The sequence below is a fragment of the Salvelinus namaycush genome, unplaced genomic scaffold, assembly GCF_016432855.1.
Source record: "Salvelinus namaycush isolate Seneca unplaced genomic scaffold, SaNama_1.0 Scaffold1744, whole genome shotgun sequence".
NCBI lineage: Eukaryota > Metazoa > Chordata > Actinopteri > Salmoniformes > Salmonidae > Salvelinus > Salvelinus namaycush.
In genome coordinates, this window is record NW_024058502.1 from 29,314 (window position 1) to 53,698 (window position 24,385).

At 45.4% G+C, this 24,385-nt stretch overlaps 1 protein-coding gene across 1 annotated transcript; it reads right to left on the minus strand.

The window, feature by feature from the left end:
- Window positions 1–2,551: 2,551 nt before the first annotated feature.
- On the minus strand, window positions 2,552–22,122 carry LOC120037524 (tubulin-specific chaperone D-like; the record flags this gene model as incomplete). Its single annotated transcript, XM_038983554.1, has 11 exons — window positions 2,552–2,930; window positions 3,418–3,502; window positions 6,088–6,197; window positions 8,043–8,130; window positions 8,329–8,418; window positions 9,032–9,109; window positions 9,443–9,564; window positions 16,699–16,837; window positions 18,836–18,994; window positions 19,717–19,800; window positions 21,982–22,122. Coding segments are annotated over 11 exons (1,111 nt in total), but the record flags the coding sequence as incomplete, so codon positions are not given.
- Window positions 22,123–24,385: the final 2,263 nt, after the last annotated feature.

Below are 24,385 nucleotides of genomic sequence, written 5' to 3' on the forward strand. Positions count from 1 at the left end.
CAGTTGAAACTATAAACACAGAGGGAAAACTCCTCCATGTCCCTGTCAGTTGATACTATAAACACAGAGGGAAAACTCCTCCATGTCCCTGTCAGTTGATACTATAAACACAGAGGGAAAACTCCCATGTCCCTGTCAGTTGATACTATAAACACAGAGGGAAAACTCTCCATGTCCCTGTCAGTTGATACTATAAACACAGAGGGAACACCTCCATGTCCCTGTCAGTTGATACTATAAACACAGAGGGAAAACTCCATGTCCCTGTCAGTTGATACTATAAACACAGAGGGAAAACTCCTCCATGTCCCTGTCAGTTGATATCTATAAGCACAGAGGGAAAACTCCATGTCCCTGTCAGTTGATACTATAAACACAGAGGGAAAACTCTCCATGTCCCTGTCAGTTGATACTATAAACACAGAGGGAAAACTCCTCCATGTCCCTGTCAGTTGATTACTATAAACACAGAGGGAAAACTCCTCCATGTCCCTGTCAGTTGATACTATAAACACAGAGGGAAAACTCCTCCATGTCCCTGTCAGTTGATACTATAAACACAGAGGGAAAACTCCTCCATGTCCCTGTCAGTTGATACTATAAACACAGAGGGAAAACTCCTCCATGTCCCTGTCAGTTGATACTATAAACACAGAGGGAAAACTCCATGTCCCTGTCAGTTGATACTATAAACACAGAGGGAAAACTCCTCCATGTCCCTGTCAGTTGAATACTATAAACACAGAGGGAAAACTCTCCATGTCCCTGTCAGTTGAAACTATAAACACAGAGGGAAAACTCCATGTCCCTGTCAGTTGAAACTATAAACACAGAGGGAAAACTCCTCCATGTCCCTGTCAGTTGATACTATAAACACAGAGGGAAAACTCCATGTCCCTGTCAGTTGATACTATAAACACAGAGGGAAAACTCCTCCATGTCCCTGTCAGTTGATTCTATAAGCACAGAGGGAAAACTCCATGTCCCTGTCAGTTGATACTATAAACACAGAGGGAAAACTCCATGTCCCTGTCAGTTGATACTATAAACACAGAGGGAAAAACTCCATGTCCCGTCAGTGATACTAACAGGGAACTCCTCCATGTCCTGTCAGTTGATTCTATAAACACAGAGGGAAAACTCCTCCATGTCCCTGTCAGTTGATACTATAAACACAGAGGGAAAACTCCTCCATGTCCCTGTCAGTTGATACTATAAACACAGAGGGAAAACTCCATGTCCCTGTCAGTTGATACTATAAACACAGAGGGAAAACTCCTCCATGTCCCTGTCAGTTGAAACTATAAACACAGAGGGAAAACTCCATGTCCCTGTCAGTTGATACTATAAACACAGAGGGAAAACTCCTCCATGTCCCTGTCAGTTGATACTATAAACACAGAGGGAAAACTCCATGTCCCTGTCAGTTGATACTATAAACACAGAGGGAAAACTCCTCCATGTCCCTGTCAGTTGATTCTATAAGCACAGAGGGAAAACTCCATGTCCCTGTCAGTTGATACTATAAACACAGAGGGAAAACTCCATGTCCCTGTCAGTTGATACTATAAACACAGAGGGAAAACTCCATGTCCCTGTCAGTTGATACTATAAACACAGAGGGAAAACTCCTCCATGTCTACAGCTGGCCATGCTCAGAGTGGATGACATAAGGTACAGATTTAACGGGTATTTAAGGGGTATTATCACTGCTCTACTATGGAATGTGTAGCATGTCAGAAGAGAGGAGACGGGGTGGGAGAGAAGGGAGGGGGATAGAGGGGGGGAGAAGAAGAGATTCTCACTATCAAATGTGCTGACGGGCAAATTCCCTCTCACCCTGCTATCTCAGAAATGCAAGGCTGCTGAAAGACTGTCTCTTTTTATCAGGATCTCCTCTCCTTCATTCCTCCTCCTATATTCCTGGTCTCTCTCCTTCATTCCTCGTCCTATATTCCTGGTCTCTCTCCTTCATTCCTCCTCCTATATTCCTGGTCTCTCTCCTTCATTCCTCGTCCTATATTCTTGTTCTCCCTCCTCTCCTTCATTCCTCCTCCTATATTCTTGTTCTCCCTCCTCTCTCCTCCATTCCTCGTCCTATATTCTTGTTCTCCCTCCTCTCTCTCCTTCATTCCTCCTCCTATATTATTGTTCTCCCTCCTCTCTCCTCCATTCCTCGTCCTATATTCTTGTTCTCCCTCCTCTCTCCTTCATTCCTCGTCCTATATTCTTGGTCTCCCTCCTCTCTCTCCTTCATTCCTCGTCCTATATTCTTGTTCTCCCTCCTCTCTCCTTCATTCCTCGTCCTATATTCTTGTTCTCCCTCCTCTCTCTCCTCCATTCCTCGTCCTATATTCTTGTTCTCCCTCCTCTCTCTCTCTCCTTCATTCCTCCTGACACAAGCACACACTGCCCTTACTAGGAGAAAACTGTTTAATAACCACTGAACTCATTTTTCCTCATCAATGATGAGCATTGAGTCTGTCATGACAGTGTTTCTCACTCTTTTCCTCTAAAAAAAGTGAATAAATTGGAAACGGGAAAATCATGATGCGGTTTCTGTTTGTTTATTGACAGATTGTTTTTGTTCTTTTTTTACTTTTGCAGTTCACATTCTCATTCAAACACGTTCCACAACCAGACAGACAGACAGACAGACAGACAGACAGACAGACAGACAGACAGACAGAGGAATGCTGAATCCCAGATGAACCCAGACTACCATTCATTCCATGACCATACTAGCATACCAACTGGAATGTACTGCAACAAAGTGTGTGGGTCTAGGAACATCACTGAAGGCTGTGACCTTTTAGAAGTACAGCTGTACTTTGTGATGTGTCACACAGAATGCCATCCTGAAGGATCCTGTGCTACAGTTCTTCAGTTCCTGCTGAGAATAGTTCCCCCCAGGCCTACTGGACAGGACCCTATGGAAGAAAACAGAGCGTACAAAAAAGAAAAACGAGAATAAGTACAATATTGAAGTTAATCACGTGTGTCAAGGAGCTAAAAGTGGATAATATTGTCGTTTCTTTTCATAGACAGAAACTAAATCAAGTCCTTACTCTGATAAATAGTTGAAGGTCATATCTTTGAAAGATTTTCTCTTATCGGAGCGGACCTCGTTCTCGACTAATTACATAGTAAAGTGAATCAAGGTTTGTCAGGCAGAGGAAAGGCATCTGGGTCTAATAAGGAATAGTCAACCTCACTAACAGACAGACTCTTTATATTACAACCCTGATATGAACGGACTGCTGTTCTGCAACCTGCAGCAGCACCTGACTTACTGCATAAGGACCAGACATCTATTTCCTTTAGACTAATAAAGTATTCAATCATTTATTAATTCATCCGTCCACACACGCAAAAAACACACCAACATTTTTGATTAGCAGTTCTCAAAATGGTTACCCTGGCAACGAGCTGGGGCTTCTGTACTCCTAGCCAATCACAGAGCTGGTTTCTGTGGGTCCTCACCGTGGCGACGTCCTCCTCCCTAAAACCAGAGGATACAGAGAGGACAACGTAATGTGAAGACAACGTGAAGATGACAGACTAACACCCAATAAGACTGACCCTACAGTAGGACTGACCCTACAGTAAGACTGACCCTACAGTAGGACTGACCCTACAGTAGGACTGACCCTACAGTAAGACTGACCCTACAGTAAGACTGACCCTACAGTAAGACTGACCCTACAGTAAGACTGACCCTACAGTAGGACTGACCCTACAGTAAGACTGACCCTACAGTAGGACTGACCCTACAGTAGGACTGACCCTATAGTAAGACTGATCCTACAGTAGGACTGACCCTATAGTAAGACTGACCCTACAGTAAGACTGACCCTACAGTAAGACTGACCCTACAGTAAGACTGACCCTACAGTAAGACTGACCCTACAGTAAGACTGACCCTACAGTAGGACTGACCCTACAGTAGGACTGACCCTACAGTAGACTAACCCTACAGTAAGACTAACCCTACAGTAGGACTGACCCTACAGTAGACTAACCCTACAGTAGACTAACCCTACAGTAGACTAACCCTACAGTAGGACTAACCCTACAGTAGGACTGACCCTACGGTAGACTGACCCTACAGTAGACTGACCCTACAGTGCAATGACTCCTCTAGAAAACACAGTGTGACCAATGAGCAGTTAGTAGAAAAGGAAAAGCCTCATTCTCTGGAAATGGTCTTCAGTAGTTGAGCAGCAGTCCCAGCAGTCCCAGCAGGAGATAACATAGTCTGTCTGTCCACTGCTCATTTCTTGTTAAAACCCTTTCCAGGAAGTAAGGGGTTTCCCTTTTCTAGTTCATGACCTTTAAACCCTGCACTCAAAGACCTGTTCCCAGGTCTGTCCTTAAAACCCTGCACTCAAAGACCTGTTCCCAGGTCTGTCCTTAAAACCCTGCACTCAAAGACCTGTTCCAGGGTCTGTCCTTTAAACCCTGCACCCAAAGACCTATTACAAGGGCTGCCTCCCAATTTTCCTAAAGTGTGCATTTGTACAGTCCCTCTCCGGCATTTAAAAGCATAGGATTGAAGGGGGCTTACACCATTGTTAACTTCTTATGGCTAGGGGGCAGCATTTTCACATTTGGATGAAAAGCGTGCACAGAGTAAACTGCCTGCTACTCAGTCCCAGTTGCTAATATATGCATATTATTAGTAGATTTGGATAGAAAACACTCTGAAGTTTCTAAAACTGTTCGAATGATGTCTGTGAGTATAACAGAACTCATATGGCAGGCAAAAACCTGAGAAATATCCAACCAGGAGGTGGGAAATCTGAGGTTTGTAGTTTTTCAACTCTTGGCCTACACAGTGTCTATGGGGTCATATTGCACTTCCTAAGGCTTCCACTAGATGTCAACAGTCTTTAGAACCTTGTATGATGCTTCTACTGTGAAGTGGGGGCGAATGAGAGGGGATTGAGTAAGGTCTCTCCCAGAGATTCACGAGCTGACCATGCGCGTTCACGTGAGAGCGACCTGCTTTCCATAGCATTTCTGAAGACAAAGGAATTCTCCGGTTGGAACATTATTGAAGATTTATGTTAAAAACATCCTAAAGATTGATTCTATACTTCGTTTGACATGTTTCTACGGACTGTAATATGACTTTTCGTCTGAACTTTTGCCTGGACCTGCCCGCGCGTCGTGAGTTTAGATTGTGTACTGAACGCGCGAACAAAAAGTAGTTATTTGGACATAAATTATGGACTTTATGGAACAAATCAAACATTTATTGTGGAACTGGGATTCCTGGGAGTGCATTCTGATGAAGATCATCAAAGGTAAATGAATATTTATAATGCTATTTCTGACTTCTGTTGACTCCAACATGGCGGATATCTGTTTGGGTTGTGTTGGTCTCTGAGCGCCGTACTCAGATTATTGCATGGTGTGCTTTTTCCGTAAAGTTTTTTTGAAATCTGACACAGCGGTTGCATTAAGGAGAAGTATATATTTTAATCTGTGAATAACACTTGTATCTTTTATCAATGTTTATTATGAGTATTTCTGTGATTTGATGTGGCTCTGTGCAAATTCACGGGATGTGTTGGAGGCAAAGCCAAATGTAAACTGAGGTTTTTGGATATAAATATGAACTTGATCGAACAAAATATACATGTATTGTGAAACATGTTGTCCCGGGAGTGTCATCTGATGAAGAATATCAAAGGTTAGTGATTCATTTTATCTCTATTTCAGCTTTTTGTGACTCCTCTCTTTGGTTGGAAAATGGTTGTATGCTTTCTGTGACTAGTTGCTGACCTAACATAATGATATGTTCTGCTTTCGACGAAAAGCCTTTTTGAAATCGGACACTGTGGTTGGATTAACGAGAATTTTATCTTTAAAATGGTGTCTAATACTCGTATGTTTGAGAAAATTGAATTATGAGATTTCTGTTGATTGAATCTGGCGCCCTGCAATTTCATTGGCTGTTGGCGAGGGGTTCCGCTAGTCCTAGACAGGTTAACAGGGAGTGTGCACATGCACACCGGGAGAAGGGGGGAGAATCGGAACGCAGCGCTAATTAATTGAGTTCCTGTCTCTGATTCCACTGACCAGTTGGTGTCACTCAGCGACGTCATGACATCATCCATCACGTCAGGGTCGATGACATCATCGTAGGTCAGCAGCATCTCATACACCTGGCTGGCTGTGGTCTTCCTGATCTGTACAGAGAGAGAGAGAGAGAGAGAGAGAGGTTACACCTGGCTGACTGTGGTCTTCCTGATCAGTCCACTGACACCCCTATCAGATCACCCTATCAGATCACTTCCTGGACAAAAAGTTGCACTGTAATAGTGAAGGTGTAAACTTGGCAGTAGAAAACCTAAACAGTATATTTGACCTCTCAGCTTCCCTATCAAATATAAACATGTCAAGCAGAAGACCTTAGAAAATTAACAACAATGACGAATGGTTTGATGAAGAATGCAAAAACCTATGAAAGAAATTGAGAAACCTGTCCAACCAAAAACATAGACCCAGAAAACCTGAGTCTATGACTTCACTATGGCAAAAAACACACACATTTTCTTTCCACAGGGCCGTGGGGTGAGACAGGGATGCAGCTTGAGCCCTCTTCAACATATATATCAACGAATTGGCACTTGAACTGTCTGCAGCACCCGGACACACCCTTCTAGAATCTGAAATCAAATGTCTACTGTTTGCTGATGATCTGGTGCTTCTGTCACCAACCAAGGAGGGCCTACAGCAGCACCTAGATCTTCTGCACAGATTCTGTCAGACCTGGGCCCTGACAGTAAATCTCAGTATGACAAAAATAACGGTGTTCCAAAAAAAGGTCCAGTGGCCAGGACCACGAATACAAATTCCATCTAGACACCGTTGCGCTAGAGCACACAAAAACTATACATACCTTGGCCTAAACATCAGTTCCACAGGTAACTTCCACAAAGCTGTGAACGATCTGAGAGACAAGGCAAGAAGGGCCTTCTACGCCATCAAAAGGAACATAAAATTTGAAATCCCAAATAGGATCTGGTTAAAAACACTTGAATCAGTTATAGAACCCATTGCCCTTTAAGGTTGTGAGGTCTGGGGTCCGCTCACCAACCAAGAATTCACAAAAAATGGGACAAACACCAAATTGAGACTACATGCAAAATTCTGCAAAAATATCCTCAGTGTACAACGTAAAACACCACATAATGCATGCAGAGCAGAATTAGGCCGATACCCGCTAAATTCTACAACCACCTAAAAGGAAGTGATCTATTGGGTGAAATACCACAGTGTGTCATCACAGCAGTGTGACCTGTTGCCACAAGAAAAGGTCAACCAGTTTTTGTACTTTAATTATTTGCACATCATTACAACACTGTATAAAGACATGTGTAATGTCTTTATTCCTTTGGAACTTTTGAGTGTAATGTTTACTGTTCATTTTTTATTGTTTATTTCACTTTTGTCTATGATTTATTTCACTTGCTTTGGCAACGTTAACATATGTTTCCCATGCCAATAAAGCCCCATACATTGAAATTGAGAGAGAGAGAGAGAGAGAGAGAGAGACAAATGAGAGACAGATGAGAGAGAGACAGATGAGAGAGATGAGAGAGACAGATGAGAGAGATGAGAGAGATGAGAGAGAGATGAGAGAGAGACAGATGAGAGAGATGAGAGACAGATGAGAGAGAGACAGATGAGAGACAGATGAGAGACAGATGAGAGAGAGAGACAGATGAGAGACAGATGAGAGAGAGAGACAGATGAGAGACAGATGAGAGAGAGAGACAGATGAGAGACAGATGAGAGAGAGAGAGACAGATGAGAGAGAGAGAGAGAGATGAGAGAGAGAGATGAAGAGAGAGAGGCAGAGAGAGAGGCAGAGAGAGAGACAGAGATGAGAGAGAGAGATGAGAGAGAGGCAGAGAGAGAGAGAGAGAGAGAGAGAGAGAGAGAGAGAGAGAGAGAGAGAGAGAGAGAGAGAGAGAGAGAGAGAGAGAGAGAGAGATAGAGGGAGAGGGAGAGAGAGAGAGCTAACTCACCACAGGGAAGGGGTGACAGAGGAGCAGCAGCAGCTGGAACAGAACCTTCTTACGGACCTCTCCCTGGAACTGGATCAGACCACAGAACCTACAGGAGGGGAGAGAGAGTAGGGTTAGGGTGAGAGATCAAGGGGCAGAGTGTGTATATCAGGTTGTGTGTTATGACTATATGTTTTAACACTGTATCAGAAGTGAGATGCAGTGGAGATGTATTTGGAGAGTGTGTGTGTGTGTGTGTGTGTGTGTGTGTGTGTGTGTGTGTGTGTGTAAAAGAAACGCCACTCACACAGCGATGGCGGAGCGGAGCTTCTGAGTGTCCTTGGACTTCTTAATCTCTTCCTTACAGAGAGCCAACAGGTCCACACAGAACTGATGACTACAGGAAGAGAGAGAGAGAGAGCAGAGAGAGAGAGAGGATAGAGAGAGAAGAGAGAGAGCAGGGAGAGAGAGAGGATAGAGAGAAGAGAGAGAGCAGGGAGAGAGAGGATAGAGAAACAGAGAAGCGAGAGGAGAGAGACAACGAGAAGAGAGAGAGGATAGAGAGAGAGAGAGACAGAGAGAGGATAGAGAGAGAAGAGAGAGAGCAGGGAGAGAGAGGATAGAGAAACAGAGAGAAAGAGAGAGAAACAGAGCAGCGAGAGCAGAGAGAGAGACAACGAGAAGAGAGAAAGAGGATAGAGAGAGAGAGACAGAGAGAGGATAGAGAGAGAAGAGAGAGAGAGGATAGAGAGAGAGAGAGACAGAGAGAGAGACAACGAGAAGAGAGAAAGAGGATAGAGAGAGAGAGAGACAGAGAGAGGAAATAACAGATTAGCTTCTATTCATTCAATCAGCCACTATATTACACATCTTCATGTATTCTACATATACAACACTATACCTCTTCTATATATCCTGTTTCTGCTGTTTCTGACAGATAATGAAGTAGAACTGAGTCCTACCTAACAGGCACCAGCAGAACAACAGTCTATAACATGACAACGACTCACTCCTGGTCTGTAGTGAAGGTGTCAAAGCAGGCTCTCGCCAGCATCTGGTCCAGCATCTTCAGGAAGGGGATAGACACCCTACGCAGAGACACATTACACACAGTTTAACACTCGTTTTATTTTCTCTTTACTTTACCAGGTTAGTTTAATTGAGATTGACACTAGGGAGACAGTGTAAAAAATAAACACTAACTATCAATTTAAATCTCACACTAACTATTAATATATATATATAGTTATATAATATAACTACTAACTATGTAATACATATTTTTTTTTTTTTTTACTATCAATTTAAATCTCCCACGTGACTGTAAAGCTGAAAGAGAGAAAAGAGTGTGTAAGCATGTGTAGAAAGGTGTGTGTGTGTGTGTGTGTGTGTACGCCGTATGCGTCTGTTTGTGTGCGTACCTGTCATTTCTCAGGTTGTCTCTGAAGACACGCAGCAGTGCATCACTAAACTGTCCCAGAGCTGCTCTATCCTGCTGAATCAACATCAGGTGGTCAAACAGAGACTGGGAGGAGAAACGCACCTGGAGACGGAGAGACAAGGAGGGAGGGAGAGAGAGAGGGATGGAGAGAGGGAAGGAGGGAGGGAGAGAGAGAGATGTAGAGAGGGAAGGAGGGAGGGAGAGAGAGAGATGGAGAGAGAGAGAGATGTAGAGAGGGATGGAGAGAGAGAGGGAAGGGGGATGTAGAGAGAGAGGGAGGGAGAGAGAGAGGGAGGGAGAGAGAGATGTAGAGAGGGAAGGAGGGAGGGAGAGAGAGAGATTAGAGAGGGAAGGGGGATGTAGAGAGAGAGGGGGATGGAGAGAGAGAAGAGGGGGTGTAGAGAGAGAGAGATTAGAGAGGGAAGAGGGGGATGTAGAGAGGGAAAGAGATGGAAGGAGGGAGGGAAAGAGTGTTTGGGGGGATTCAGCACGGCTGATAGACATCATAGTGTGTAGTTAACAGACACAGAGGACTGATAGACATCATAGTGTGTAGTTAACATCAGACACAGAGGACTGATAGACATCATAGTGTGTAGTTAACAGACACAGAGGACTGATAGACATCATAGTGTGTAGTTAACATCAGACAGAGGACTGATAGACATCAGTGTGTAGTTAACATCAGACAGAGGACTGATAGACATCATAGTGTGTAGTTAACATCAGACAGAGGACTGATAGACATCATAGTGTGTAGTTAACATCAGACAGAGGACTGATAGACATCATAGTGTGTAGTTAACAGACACAGAGGACTGATAGACATCATAGTGTGTAGTTAACATCAGACAGAGGACTGATAGACATCATAGTGTGTAGTTAACATCAGACAGAGGACTGATAGACATCATAGTGTGTAGTTAACATCAGACACAGAGGACTGATAGACATCATAGTGTGTAGTTAACATCAGACAGAGAGGACTGATAGACATCATAGTGTGTAGTTAACATCAGACAGAGAGGACTGATAGACATCAGTGTGTAGTTAACATCAGACAGAGGACTGATAGACATCATAGTGTGTAGTTAACATCAGACAGAGGACTGATAGACATCATAGTGTGTAGTTAACAGACACAGAGGACTGATAGACATCATAGTGTGTAGTTAACATCAGACACAGAGGACTGATAGACATCATAGTGTGTAGTTAACATCAGACAGAGGACTGATAGACATCAGTGTGTGTAGTTAACATCAGACAGAGAGGACTGATAGACATCATAGTGTGTAGTTAACATCAGACAGAGGACTGATAGACATCATAGTGTGTAGTTAACATCAGACACAGAGGACTGATAGACATCATAGTGTGTAGTTAACATCAGACAGAGAGGACTGATAGACATCAGTGTGTAGTTAACATCAGACAGAGAGGACTGATAGACATCATAGTGTGTAGTTAACATCAGACAGAGAGGACTGATAGACATCAGTGTGTAGTTAACATCAGACAGAGAGGACTGATAGACATCATAGTGTGTAGTTAACATCAGACAGAGGACTGATAGACATCATAGTGTGTAGTTAACATCAGACAGAGGACTGATAGACATCAGTGTGTAGTTAACATCAGACAGAGAGGACTGATAGACATCATAGTGTGTAGTTAACATCAGACAGAGGACTGATAGACATCATAGTGTGTAGTTAACATCAGACAGAGAGGACTGATAGACATCATAGTGTGTAGTTAACATCAGACAGAGAGGACTGATAGACATCATAGTGTGTAGTTAACATCAGACAGAGAGGACTGATAGACATCATAGTGTGTAGTTAACATCAGAGGACTGATAGACATCATAGTGTGTAGTTAACATCAGACAGAGAGGACTGATAGACATCATAGTGTGTAGTTAACATCAGACAGAGAGGACTGATAGACATCATAGTGTGTAGTTAACATCAGAGGACTGATAGACATCATAGTGTGTAGTTAACATCAGACAGAGAGGACTGATAGACATCATAGTGTGTAGTTAACATCAGACACAGAGGACTGATAGACATCATAGTGTGTAGTTAACATCAGACAGAGGACTGATAGACATCATAGTGTGTAGTTAACATCAGACAGAGGACTGATAGACATCATAGTGTGTAGTTAACATCAGAGGACTGATAGACATCAGTGTGTAGTTAACATCAGACACAGAGGACTGATAGACATCATAGTGTGTAGTTAACATCAGACAGAGGACTGATAGACATCATAGTGTGTAGTTAACATCAGACAGAGGACTGATAGACATCATAGTGTGTAGTTAACATCAGAGGACTGATAGACATCATAGTGTGTAGTTAACATCAGACACAGAGGACTGATAGACATCATAGTGTGTAGTTAACATCAGACAGAGGACTGATAGACATCATAGTGTGTAGTTAACATCAGACAGAGGACTGATAGACATCATAGTGTGTAGTTAACATCAGACAGAGGACTGATAGACATCATAGTGTGTAGTTAACATCAGACACAGAGGACTGATAGACATCAGTGTGTAGTTAACATCAGACACAGAGGACTGATAGACATCATAGTGTGTAGTTAACATCAGACAGAGAGGACTGATAGACATCATAGTGTGTAGTTAACATCAGACACAGAGGACTGTAACAGATCAGTAGAAACTCTGAGATCCAGACCAGAACAATAAAACAGGATATTACCACTCTGTTTAAAATGGTGTAAGTCTGGAATGACCGTGTGAGAAGCCACGTTGAGCAACATTAAGTCTTAACAGCTCATCTCGCTGTCTGTGTACCAAATGACACTCTGTTTCCTACATAGTGCACTACTTTTGACCAGGGCCCATAGGGAAGAGGGTTCTATTTTGGGACGCACACTCTGATTTCCTGGCATCACTTCCTTCACATAGTGATGACATGGTGAAACTGAGTGACACACTGAAGGCTATTGGAAGCTGCTCATCGTTCACATAGCTACAACACAGCATCAACACCCGCTGGAGAAGACAGGAGGTCTGTCTTTTCTACATTGGCAGTTACAAATGGTCTGTAGTGATGACATGCTGGTCTTTCAGGGGGCATGAGAGGAGAGTTGGACTCAGCAGTGGGAGACGGGGGAGGGGAGTCTCACAGGAGATGGTTTATTAAATAGAGCAACACAAATGTGAAACGGCGGAAGAGGAGACGAGGACGGTGAGAAAGAGTCTCCAGGATCCAACAGGATGCTTCATCACTTTGGACTCTTGTGTGTGAGAACCAACTCCAGATCAGCCTATAGGGACACAGTTCTGGCTACCTCAGAAGTGTCTGTGTGTCTCCAGTCCAGTCCATCCAGATTATAGCAAGAGTCTAGCAAGCCACAGAGAGAGAGAGACAGAGAGAGAGGCAGAGAGAGAGAGAAAGACACAGAGAGACAGAGAGGCAGAGAGAGCGAGAGAGACAGAAAGAGAGACAGAAAGACAGAGAGACAGAGAGAGAGAGAGACAGAGAGACAGAGAGGCAGAGAGAGCGAGAGAGACAGAAAGAGAGACAGAAAGACAGAGAGACAGAGAGAGACAGAGGCAGAGAGACAGAGAGAGAGAGTGAGAGAGAGAGAAAGAGACACAAAGACACAGATAGAGAGACAGAGACAGACAGAGAGAGAAAGAGAGACAGAGAGCATGGAGAAGGCCAGGCCAGATTACCTAACAGGGAATAGGTTTACAGGCATTGTTGACAGATGACTGTAGCTTTACTAACCTCACTACATCCATTAAAACATCCCCTTATTGTTCTACATTCCCTCCACACACACTGAGCTGGGTTCTAAATGACCCTAACCACCCACCAATCATCATCAGTGTTGAGGGTGTCCCCCAGGGACATTAGTCTCACCAGAGGGGTTGTCTTTCCCTAGCTGACTGGGACTGACAGGGAGAGAGACCAGGGACATTAGTCTCACCAGAGGGGTTGTCTTTCCCTCGCTGACTGGGACTGACAGGGAGAGAGACCAGGGATGTCCCTAATGCCATGCTATTCCCTTTATAAAGCACTACTTGTGACCCTCTATGGGGCCTGGTCAACAGTAGTACACTGTGTAGGGAATAGGAATCCGTTTGGGACACAAGGCTAGGGCTGAGAAGGAGAGAGGAACCAGGGTACTGGGTCTAGCAGCAGTTGGAGGTTGGACCCCCCAGTTTGAGGACGAGCAATCTCAGAGCGGCATAGACTAAAGATACAGTAGAATAGAATACAGTATATGCATATGAGATTAGTAATGCAGGATATGTAAACATTATTAAAGTGACCAGTGATTTCTAGTCTATGTATATAACGTGAGGGCAGCAGCATCTATGTGGTAGGATCAGTAGGGCAAGGGTTTATATAAAACATTCATTCATCACACACACACACACACACACACACACACACACACACACACACACACACACACACACACACACACACACACACACACACACACACACACAGAGGAATGGTTTAAGATGGGAAAGGAGGTTTCCTTAAAGAAAGGACAGACTAGACCCGCCCTGCCAACATCACTAAACACAGATCCATTTGTTCTGGATCAACTCCCATCTCTGTTTTGGGTTTTAGGTTGTTGTTTACAGGAACCAGGTGGATGTGGGCCAGAGGAGCGTCAAGCTGATGCCTGGTGCCTGAGAAACAAAGACTGACAGAACAGATGAGAGTAGAGGTACTGGTGTCCTCAGTGGTGTGAATAGTAGCAGTGTGATGGGCCTCCTCTGCTGGCCTTGAGACACACACACTGGACAGACCAGAGGTCAAACCACTGTTTCAGGTGCTTTTCCAGAGACAACATCATGACTTTCAATGACTCACACATTATAACATGCAGTCTTTGGACTGTGGCCGTGTGGGAACCACAGTTGATGTACCGTGGACACAGTGAGGGCTAGTGGCGTGTGGTACTGGGGCAGACAGGGAGATACTGTGGCTACAGACAGATAACAGACACAGAATTTGGCCACAGACAGATAACTACAGACATATAACTACAGGCACGCACTGTGGCTATAGGCAGATAACCACAGACCGGTGGCTACAGACAGATAATGTAGCTACAGACAGACAACCACAGACACATACTGTGGCTATAGACAGATAACTACAGACGTGTACTGTGGCTACAGACACATACTGTAGCCGCAGATGGATAACCACAGACACATATTGTGGCCACAGACAGATAACTACAGACACGTGCTGTGGCCACAGGTGGATAACCACAGACACATACTGTGGCCACAGACATATAACTACAGACACGTACTGTGGCTACAGACAGATGGCCACAGACCAGTGGCGGTCAGTGCCGTTTAAGATAAAAAAATATATAAAAAATGATGAGCCCGGCTTTATTTCTATTCCAGCATATTGGATGACTGTCATTCATATTCCATTCACCCAGTTCAATGTAACAGCGATAGGTTTAGGATACTACTAATGTTCCCTCTACCCATCATGAGGTTGCTACAACCTAGCCTATGAATGACAGTTCATAACGTAGGTACACACAGGTCGAGAGACAAATTGGAGAAATCAAGGTGACAGACAGTGACACATTCAATACCACCTTGCACACTCTTGCCTGCATCTAGCTGATCTAGGGTGTAATCATTAGTCCAACAGTTGCAAACGAGAGTTTCTATTGGACAAATTCAGGTATGTTTATCCCGTTTTTTTCAACAGAATCGGTGCAATGAACACACCCCTGATCACACGCAAACACAGTTCTCTTTCATAGCAGCCACGTACAAACAGCTCATTGTATTTATAAATTCCTTCTCACATCTATCTACGTGCTCTCCTCCTCTCACCTTTTCCCTTCGCTTGTGGACTTCAGTGCACAACACATTAGCTGTCTGTGACCAGGCAAAAAAAATAAAAACGTTCTAAGCAAAACCTTCATATCATAACCGCTAACCGCTACATACAGCCTACACTGTTGTCACGTCATGGTCAACATAGCTACTGGAACTAACGCGTTAGTAATCCCACTACAATCATGCAGTACAGTCAGCAGCAAGCAGTTAAGCAGTTACACAGACAGGCCCTACATTAATAAAACCAAAAGCTACCTAGACTTGGAAGAGTTACAGTTTTGGATAGTCATAGCCAGCTAGCTAATATAGCATCCCTCTCTGTTTGAGCAGGGTGTTTCAGTAGGCTAAACTAGCTAGCTAAGTCAGTGAGAATAAAATATGAAATATAGCTGCAGTAGCTCTCTCTCTCACTGTCTATCTCACCCACTCTTCTCCTTCATTTAAAAATACATTTAAAATGTATTCGTTAAAAACTGTTGAACTATTGTCTTTCTCTTTGAGTCAACTACTCACCACATGTTATGCACTGCAGTACTAGCTGGCTGCAGCTTACGCTTTCACTACTAGATTCCGGCTACACCATGGTACTGCTGTAGACCTTCATTGCAAAACAGTTTTAATCAAGTATTTGGTGGCATGTGAAAAAGGATAACTTTTTTATATTTCACAATTTGCATTATTACGAAATTCACTCTGAGGAGCCTCCACTGCTACAGACACACGGCTACATACACACGGCTACAGACACACGGCTACAGGAGCTACAGACACAGAGCTGCAGACACCACCGACACCAAGCCACAGAGCAACCGACACATCACCACAGAAAATACAGACACATGCACATAACTACAGACACAGAGCAACAGACACATGGCAACAGACGGAGCCACATACACCACAGACACAAAGCCACAGACACAGAGCAACAGACACACCACCACAGAAAATACAGACACAGGCACATAGCTACAGACACAGAGCTACAGGCACATGGCTACACACGGGGCTACAGACACAGGGCTACAGACACAGTGCTACAGACACGGGGCTATATACACAGGGCTACAGACACATGGCTACAGACACATGGCTACAGGGATACAGACACAGTGCAACATGGCTACAGACACATAGCTACAGGCGCTGGGCTACAGACGCAGTGCTACAGACACAGGGCTACATGGCCACAGACACATGGCTACAGGGCCACCGACACATGGCTACAGACACGGTGCTACAGACACAGGGCTACATACATAGGGCTACATACATAGTGCTACAGACACATGGCTACAGACACGGTGCTACAGACACAGTGCTACAGACACAGCGCTACAGACACGTACCGTAGACTCAGTCAGTCCTCCTACAGACACGGTCAACCCCAGTAGTGTGTGGTACTGGTATTGGGGCAGTCTCAGCAGCTGGGTGATGTGGGGGAAGGCCTGAGACGGAGCATTCCAGTTCAGACTCTCTGTCCCTTCACTGAGAGCACAGAGAGAGACACACACACAGGGTAAGGGTCAATTTAGTTTTTCATTTCAATAAGTGAACTGAAATGTAAATCTTTCATTGAAACGTGCCCACTGTATGAGATAACCCTGAGCCATCCATAGAGTCTTGTATGAGATTACCCAGAGCCATCCATAGAGTCATGTATGAGATTACCCTGAGCCATCCATAGAGTCATGTATGAGATTACCCAGAGCCATCCATAGAGTCTTGTATGAGATTACCCAGAGCCATCCATAGAGTCATGTATGAGATTACCCAGAGCCATCCATAGAGTCATGTATGAGATTACCCAGAGCCATCCATAGAGTCTTGTATGAGATTACCCAGAGCCATCCATAGAGTCTTGTATGAGATTACCCAGAGCCATCCATAGAGTCTTGTATGAGATTACCCAGAGCCATCCATAGAGTCTTGTATGAGATTACCCAGAGCCATCCATAGAGTCTTGTATGAGATTACCCTGAGCCATCCAAAGATGCAGAACACATATCCAATATGCGTGTCATTAATGGATACATGAAATGCTCAAAAGGCACTAACATGGCGTCCAGTTGGCCAAACGCTTAAACGGCTCAGAGACGACTTCACTCTTTCAGATGACTCAAGTCCCTAGGGGGAAATTCAGGCTAGGAGATGTTTCTGGACAGGGCCTTAGACTCAAAGGGAATAGTACAGTTCTCTAATCACTTCCTGACTGACTGCTGATAGCTGCTTGCTTACTATGACATGTGGTTGTCTCACTTAGCTATCTGATTACTACTCTATTGAGGGATAATGTGGTTGTCTCACCTAGCTACCTGATAACTACTCTATTGAGGGATAATGTGGTGACTGTGATATGTGGTTATCTCACCTAGCTACCTGATAACTACTCTATTGAGGGATAATGTGGTTGTCTCACCTAGCTACCTGATAACTACTCTATTGAGGGATAATGTAGTGACTGTGATATGTGGTTGTCTCACCTAGCTACCTGATAACTACTCTATTGAGGGATAATGTAGTGACTGTGATATGTGGTTATCTCACCTAGCTACCTGATAACTACTCTATTGAGGGATAATGTAGTGACTGTGATATGTGGTTATCTCACCTAGCTACCTGATAACTACTCTATTGAGGGATAATGTAGTGACTGTGATATGTGGTTATCTCACCTAGCTACCTGATAACTACTCTGTTGAGGGATAATGTGGTTATCTCACTTAGCTACCTGATAACTACTCTATTGATGGATAATGTGGTTGTCTCACTTAGCTACCTGATAACTACTCTGTTGAGGGATAATGTAGTGACTGTGAAATGTGGTTGTCTCATTTAGCTACCTGATCACTACTCTATTGAGGGATAATGTAGTGACTGTGATATGTGGTTGTCTCACCTAGCTATATGATACCTACTCTGTTGAGGGATAATGTGGTTGTCTCACCTAGCTACCTGATAACTACTCTATTGAGGGATAATGTAGTGACTGTGATAATGTGGTTGTCTCACTTAGCTACCTGATAACTACTCTGTTGAGGGATAATGTGGTGTTCTCACTTAGCTATCTGATAACTACTCTATTGAGGGATAATGTGGTTGTCTCACTTAGCTACCTGGTAACTACTCTGTTGAGGGATAATGTAGTGACTGTGATATGTGGTTGTCTCACCTAGCTACCTGATAACTACTCTGAGCGATAATGTACTGACTGTGATGTGGTTGTCTCACCTAGCTACCTGATAACTACTCTGAGCGATAATGTACTGACTGTGATGTGGTTGTCTCACCTAGCTACCTGATAACTACTCTGAGCGATAATGTACTGACTGTGATGTGGTTGTCTCACCTAGCTACCTGATAACTACTCTGAGCGATAATGTACTGACTGTAATGTGGTTGTCTCATCTAGCTACCTTCAGATGTAAGTCACTTTGGATGACATCATGTGCTAAATGACAGCAATGTAAATGTGTTTAGACTCACGTAGGGAAGATGGCGAGCAGCTCCTCTCGGTGGGGGATGTGAGGTACTGCAGGGTTGTTACTATGGAGGAGTCTGACGAACACTGATCCAGCATGGGCTCTGTAGCGGTCGATCTTCTCTGCTGACTGCTGTGCCAAGCTACACATCATACCATTCACCCTGAGGAGGAGAGGAGGAGAAGAGAGATGAGGAGAGGAGATGAGGAGAGGGATGAGAGGAGAGGGATGAGATGGAGGAGAGGAGGAGATGGAGCAGAGGAGGAGCAATAGATAAGAGGAGGAGAGGGGGAGAGGAGAGAGGGATGAGTGGAGAGGAGAGAGGGAGGAGATGATGAGAGGGATGAGAGGAGAGAGGAATGAGATGAGATGGAGGAGAGATGGAGGAGAGGAGGAGATGGAGCATAGGAGGAGCAATAGATAAGAGGAGGAGAGGAGAGAGGGATGAGTGGAGGAAAGGAGAGAGGGATGAGATGAGGGAGGAGAGATGGAGCATAGGAGGAGCAATAGATAAGAGGAGGAGAGGAGAGAGGGATGAGTGGAGGAAAGGAGAGAGAGATGAATGGAGGAGAGGAGAGAGAGATGAATGGAGGAGAGGAGAGAGAGATGAATGGAGAGGGAATTAAAAGATGAGAATGTAAAAAGGGGGTCAGGGAGGAAATGAATGGAGAGGTACAGCTATCATCCCCAATCATATCTTTAATTCCTACTATATCAAATAACATACATCTGTCATAACACCTTTCCCACCTTCTATATAGCATGCTTATAAATGATCTATGAAGCATCTATGAAGGCCTTATGAAGGGTTTATGAGGGCTTTATAAAGGTGTTAGTTTAAAGTGGTACTGTGTGATTGAGGAAGTTAATTCCATTGCTACTCACAGGTCTGGTGAGAGTAGTTGTGGAGCGGTGCCCACCACACACAGAGTCACCTCCATCAGGCTGGTCATGGCTGCCTCTCTCACCCTGGAGAGAGATGAATAACTTAAACACACAGAGTCACCTCCATCAGGCTGGTCATGGCTGCCTCTCTCACCCTGGAGAGAGATGAATAACTTAAACACACAGAGTCACCTCCATCAGGCTGGTCATGGCTGCCTCTCTCACCCTGGAGAGAGATGAATAACTTAAACACACAGAGTCACCTCCATCAGGCTAGTCATGGCTGCTTCTCTCACCCTGGAGAGAAGGAGGACAGAGATGAATAACTTAAACACACAGAGTCACCTCCATCAGGCTGGTCATGGCTGCTTCTCTCACCCTGGAGAGAAGGAGGACAGAGATGAATAACTTAAACACACAGAGTCACCTCCATCAGGCTGGTCATGGCTGCCTCTCTCACCCTGGAGAGAAGGAGGACAGAGATGAATAACTTAAACACACAGAGTCACCTCCATCAGGCTGGTCATGGCTGCCTCTCTCACCCTGGAGAGAAGGAGGACAGAGATGAATAACTTAAACACACAGAGTCACCTCCATCAGGCTGGTCATGGCTGCCTCTCTCACCCTGGAGAGAAGGACAGAGATGAATAACTTAAACACACAGAGTCACCTCCATCAGGCTGGTCATGGCTGCCTCTCTCACCCTGGAGAGAAGGACAGAGATGAATAACTTAAACACACACACCTGAAATGCCACTAGTCAAGGCACCGCCCCCGGGTCCTAAAAGCACCGCCCCCGGGTCCTAAAAGCTAATATTCAAATCAGTTTGTCATGTCCCGAGGGCAGCTTCTGTTTGTGTGATATTGTAATCAGGACATCTACTCTAATGGCATGCCCTGAGAGGGGAGACACAGTGTGTGTGTATGTGTGCCTAAGTGTGTGTCTGTGTGTGCCTAAGTGTCTGTGTGTCTGCATGTGCCTGTGTGTGAATGCGCGTGCAGAGCGACAGTTAACAGGTGGAGAGAATGCTGTAAAAGGGGTCCAGTTCATTAGACAGACAGACAGACAGACAGACAGACAGACAGACAGACAGACAGACAGACAGACAGACAGTTAATGTAATATTAAGGCTGTAATAAGGAGTAAAGGTCATAGATTAGATTCATTATTCTCTACAAGCCTCCTCCCTAAGTGTGTTTTATTCACTGCTTTAGCACACTCTGCCAACCCGGATGTCTTACCTGTGTCTGAATCCAGGAAGACCACCAAAAACCCTGAAATGTCCATCCTTAACTATAACATTTTCCGACAAGATAGAACTGCCAAAGGGGGCGGAGTTGCAATCTACTGCAGGCTGCAGAGTTCTGTCTTACTATCCAGGTCTGTACCCAAACAATTTGAGCTTCTACTTTTAAAGATCCACTTTTCCAGAAACAAGTCTCTTGTTTCTGGAAAAGGGGGTAAAATTAAAAAAAGGGGGTAAAATTAAAATATATATATAAATAAATTAAATAAATAAATAATCAAGGTTAAATCAATCAGAAACAGATATCATTGCCACAGGACTGTCCTGTTAGAACAAAAGGTATGATGATTCAACCTCACGACATGTCTCTCCTTCCTCCTCTCTTCCTCCACCTCACAGAGGAATGTGTCCCCACTGGAGAAGGGAGAGAGAGAGAGAAAGACGGAACGACAGAGAGAGAGAAAGACAGGGAGAAGGACAAAGAGAGTGACAGAGAGAGAGACAGACAGAGCGAGAGACAGACAGAGCGAGAGACAGACAGAGCGAGAGACAGACAGAGCGAGAGACAGACAGAGAGAGAGAGAGAGAGAGAGAGAGAGAGAGAGAGACAGAGAGAGACAGACAGGGAGAAGGACAACGAGAGTGACAGAGAGAGAGACAGACAGAGCGAGAGAGAGAGAGAGAGAGAGAGAGAGAGAGCGAGAGAGAGAGAGAGAGAGAGAGAGAGACAAACAGACAGACAGACAGAGAGGATAGACCGAGAGAGATCAAACAACAAAGAGAAAGAGAAAAGGAGAAAGTCCGTCCCACAGCAGGCCCAGGTGACACGCCAGGTGACATTCCTGTCAGGTAAACTAACTAACTAAGCATTGCCCGGGGACACCAGGTGTGACACATGCCTGTAGGGCAGGGAGAGGAGTCTTGAAGGGGAGCGTTCCAGCCCCTCTGGGCAGGGGTAAACCAGGGGTAGTGTGTGTGTGTGTGTGTGTGTGTGTGTGTGTGTGTGTGTCTCACTCACCAGGCTCCTACGTCTCCTCTGCTGTCCAGTGTGTAGTCAGTCATACAGTCCAGCAGAGCTCTGTAGACAGCTGACACATTCCCCTCACACACCACAGAATCAGAACCCCCCAGGGCTGAAACCCCCGCTGCCACACACACCCTGACAGAGAGACAGGGAGATAGACACAATAAAACTACCTTTTTTCATTTCACTTTTGTTTATTATCTACTTCACTTGCTTTGGCAATGTTAACATATGTTTCCCATGCCAATAAAGCCCTTACATTGAAATTGAAATGAAATTGAAAGAGAGTGAGAGAAAGAGAGAGAGAAAGTCTGAGTTGGATATATTGAAAGAAAAGAACAGTGAGTTAGAGAGGAATGGTAAGAGTTAGACGGAGTTAGACGGATTTAGACGGATTTAGACGGAGTTAGACGGATTTAGACGGATTTAGACGGATTTAGACGGATTTAGACGGAGTTAGAGACGGAGTTAGAGACGGAGTTAGAGACGGAGTTAGACGGAGTTAGACGGAGTTAGAGACGGAGTTAGAGACGGAGTTAGAGACGGAGTTAGAGACGGAGTTAGAGACGGAGTTAGACGGAGTTAGAGACGGAGTTGGAGACGGAGTTAGACGGAGTTAGACGGAGTTAGAGACGGACGGAGAAAGAGGGGATAAAAGAGAGAAACATGAGGGGAGGACAGACATGATAGACAGGTCCTGCAGGTACAACCAGCTGGCTGTTCACTTCTGACTACAACCCTAACAATACAACCTGTTACCCCAGAAGACAAACAACTAGACAGACAGACAGGGAGGGAGAGGGGGAGGAGTTTACTTCTGACTACAACCCTAACAATACAACCTGTTACCCCAGAAGACAAACAACTAGACAGACAGACAGGGAAGGAGAGGAGGAGGAGTTTACTTCTGACTACAACCCTAACAATACAACCTGTTACCCCAGAAGACAAACAACTAGACAGACAGACAGGGAGGGAAGGAGTCAGGGAGACAGGGAGGGAGACAGACAGACAGGGAGGGAGGGAGACAGACAGGGAGAGAGGGAGGGAGGGAGGGAGAGAGACAGACAGACAGGGAGGGAAGGAGTCAGGGAGACAGGGAGAGAGGGAGGGAGAGATAGAGACAGACAGGGAGAGGGAGGGAGAGAGACAGACAGGGAGAGGGAGGGAGAGATAGAGACAGACAGACAGGGAGGGAAGGAGTCAGGGAGACAGGGAGAGTGGGAGGGGGGGAGACAGACAGACAGGGAGGGAGGGAGACAGACAGAGAGGGAGGGAGGGAGACAGACAAACAGGGAGAGAGGGAGACAGACAGACAGACAGACAGACAGACAGACAGACAGGGAGGGGGAGAGACAGACAGACAGACAGACAGGGAGGGGGAGAGACAGACAGACAGACAGACAGAGACAGACAGGGAGAGGGAGAGAGAGATAGAGACAGACAGAGAGAGGGAGGGAGAGATAGAGACAGACAGGGAGAGGGAGGGAGAGAGACAGACAGGGAGAGAGGGAGGGAGAGATAGAGACAGACAGGGAGAGGGAGGGAGAGATAGATAGAGACAGACAGGGAGAGAGGGAGAGAGACAGACAGGGAGAGAGGGAGGGAGACAGACAGACAGGGAGGGAGGGAGACATGGAAGGAGACAGACAGACAGAGAGGGAAGGAGACAGACAGACAGGGAAGGAGACAGACAGGGAGAGAGGGAGGGAGACAGGGAGAGAGAGACGGAGACAGACAGACAGACAGGGAGAGAGGGACGGAGACAGACAGGGAGAAAGGGAGAGGGAAAGAGACAGGGAGGGAGAGGTGAAGGAGTACAGGGGGGAGGAGAGGAGAGGTGGAGGAGTGGAGGGGGAGGAGTAAAGGGGGAGGAGTGGAGGGAGGAGGAGTAGAGAGGTGGAGGAGAGGAGGGAGGAGGAGTAAAGGGGGAGGAGAGGAGAGGTGGAGGGAGGAGGAGTAAAGGGGGAGGAGAGGAGAAGTGGAGGGGTGGAGGGAGGAGGAGGAAAGGGGGAGGAGAGGAGAGGGGAGGAGTAGAGAGTGTAGGAGTGGAGGGAGGAGGAGTAAAGGGGGAGGAGTAGAGAGGTGGAGGGGTGGAGGAGTAAAGGGGGAGGAGTGGAGGGAGGAGAGAGTAAAGGGGGAGGAGTAGAGAGTTGGAGGGGTGGAGGAGTAAAGGGGGAGGAGTGGAGGGAGGAGGATAAAGGGGGAGGAGTAGAGAGTTGGAGGGGTGGAGGAGGAGGAGTAAAGGGGGAGAGAGGTGGAGGATTACAGGGGGGAGGAGTAAAGGGGAGGAGAGGAGAGGTGGAGGAGTACAGGAGGGAAGAGGAAAGGGGGAGGAGAGGGAGGTGGAGGAGTACAGGAGGGAAGAGGAAAGGGGGAGAGAGGAGAGGTGGAGGAG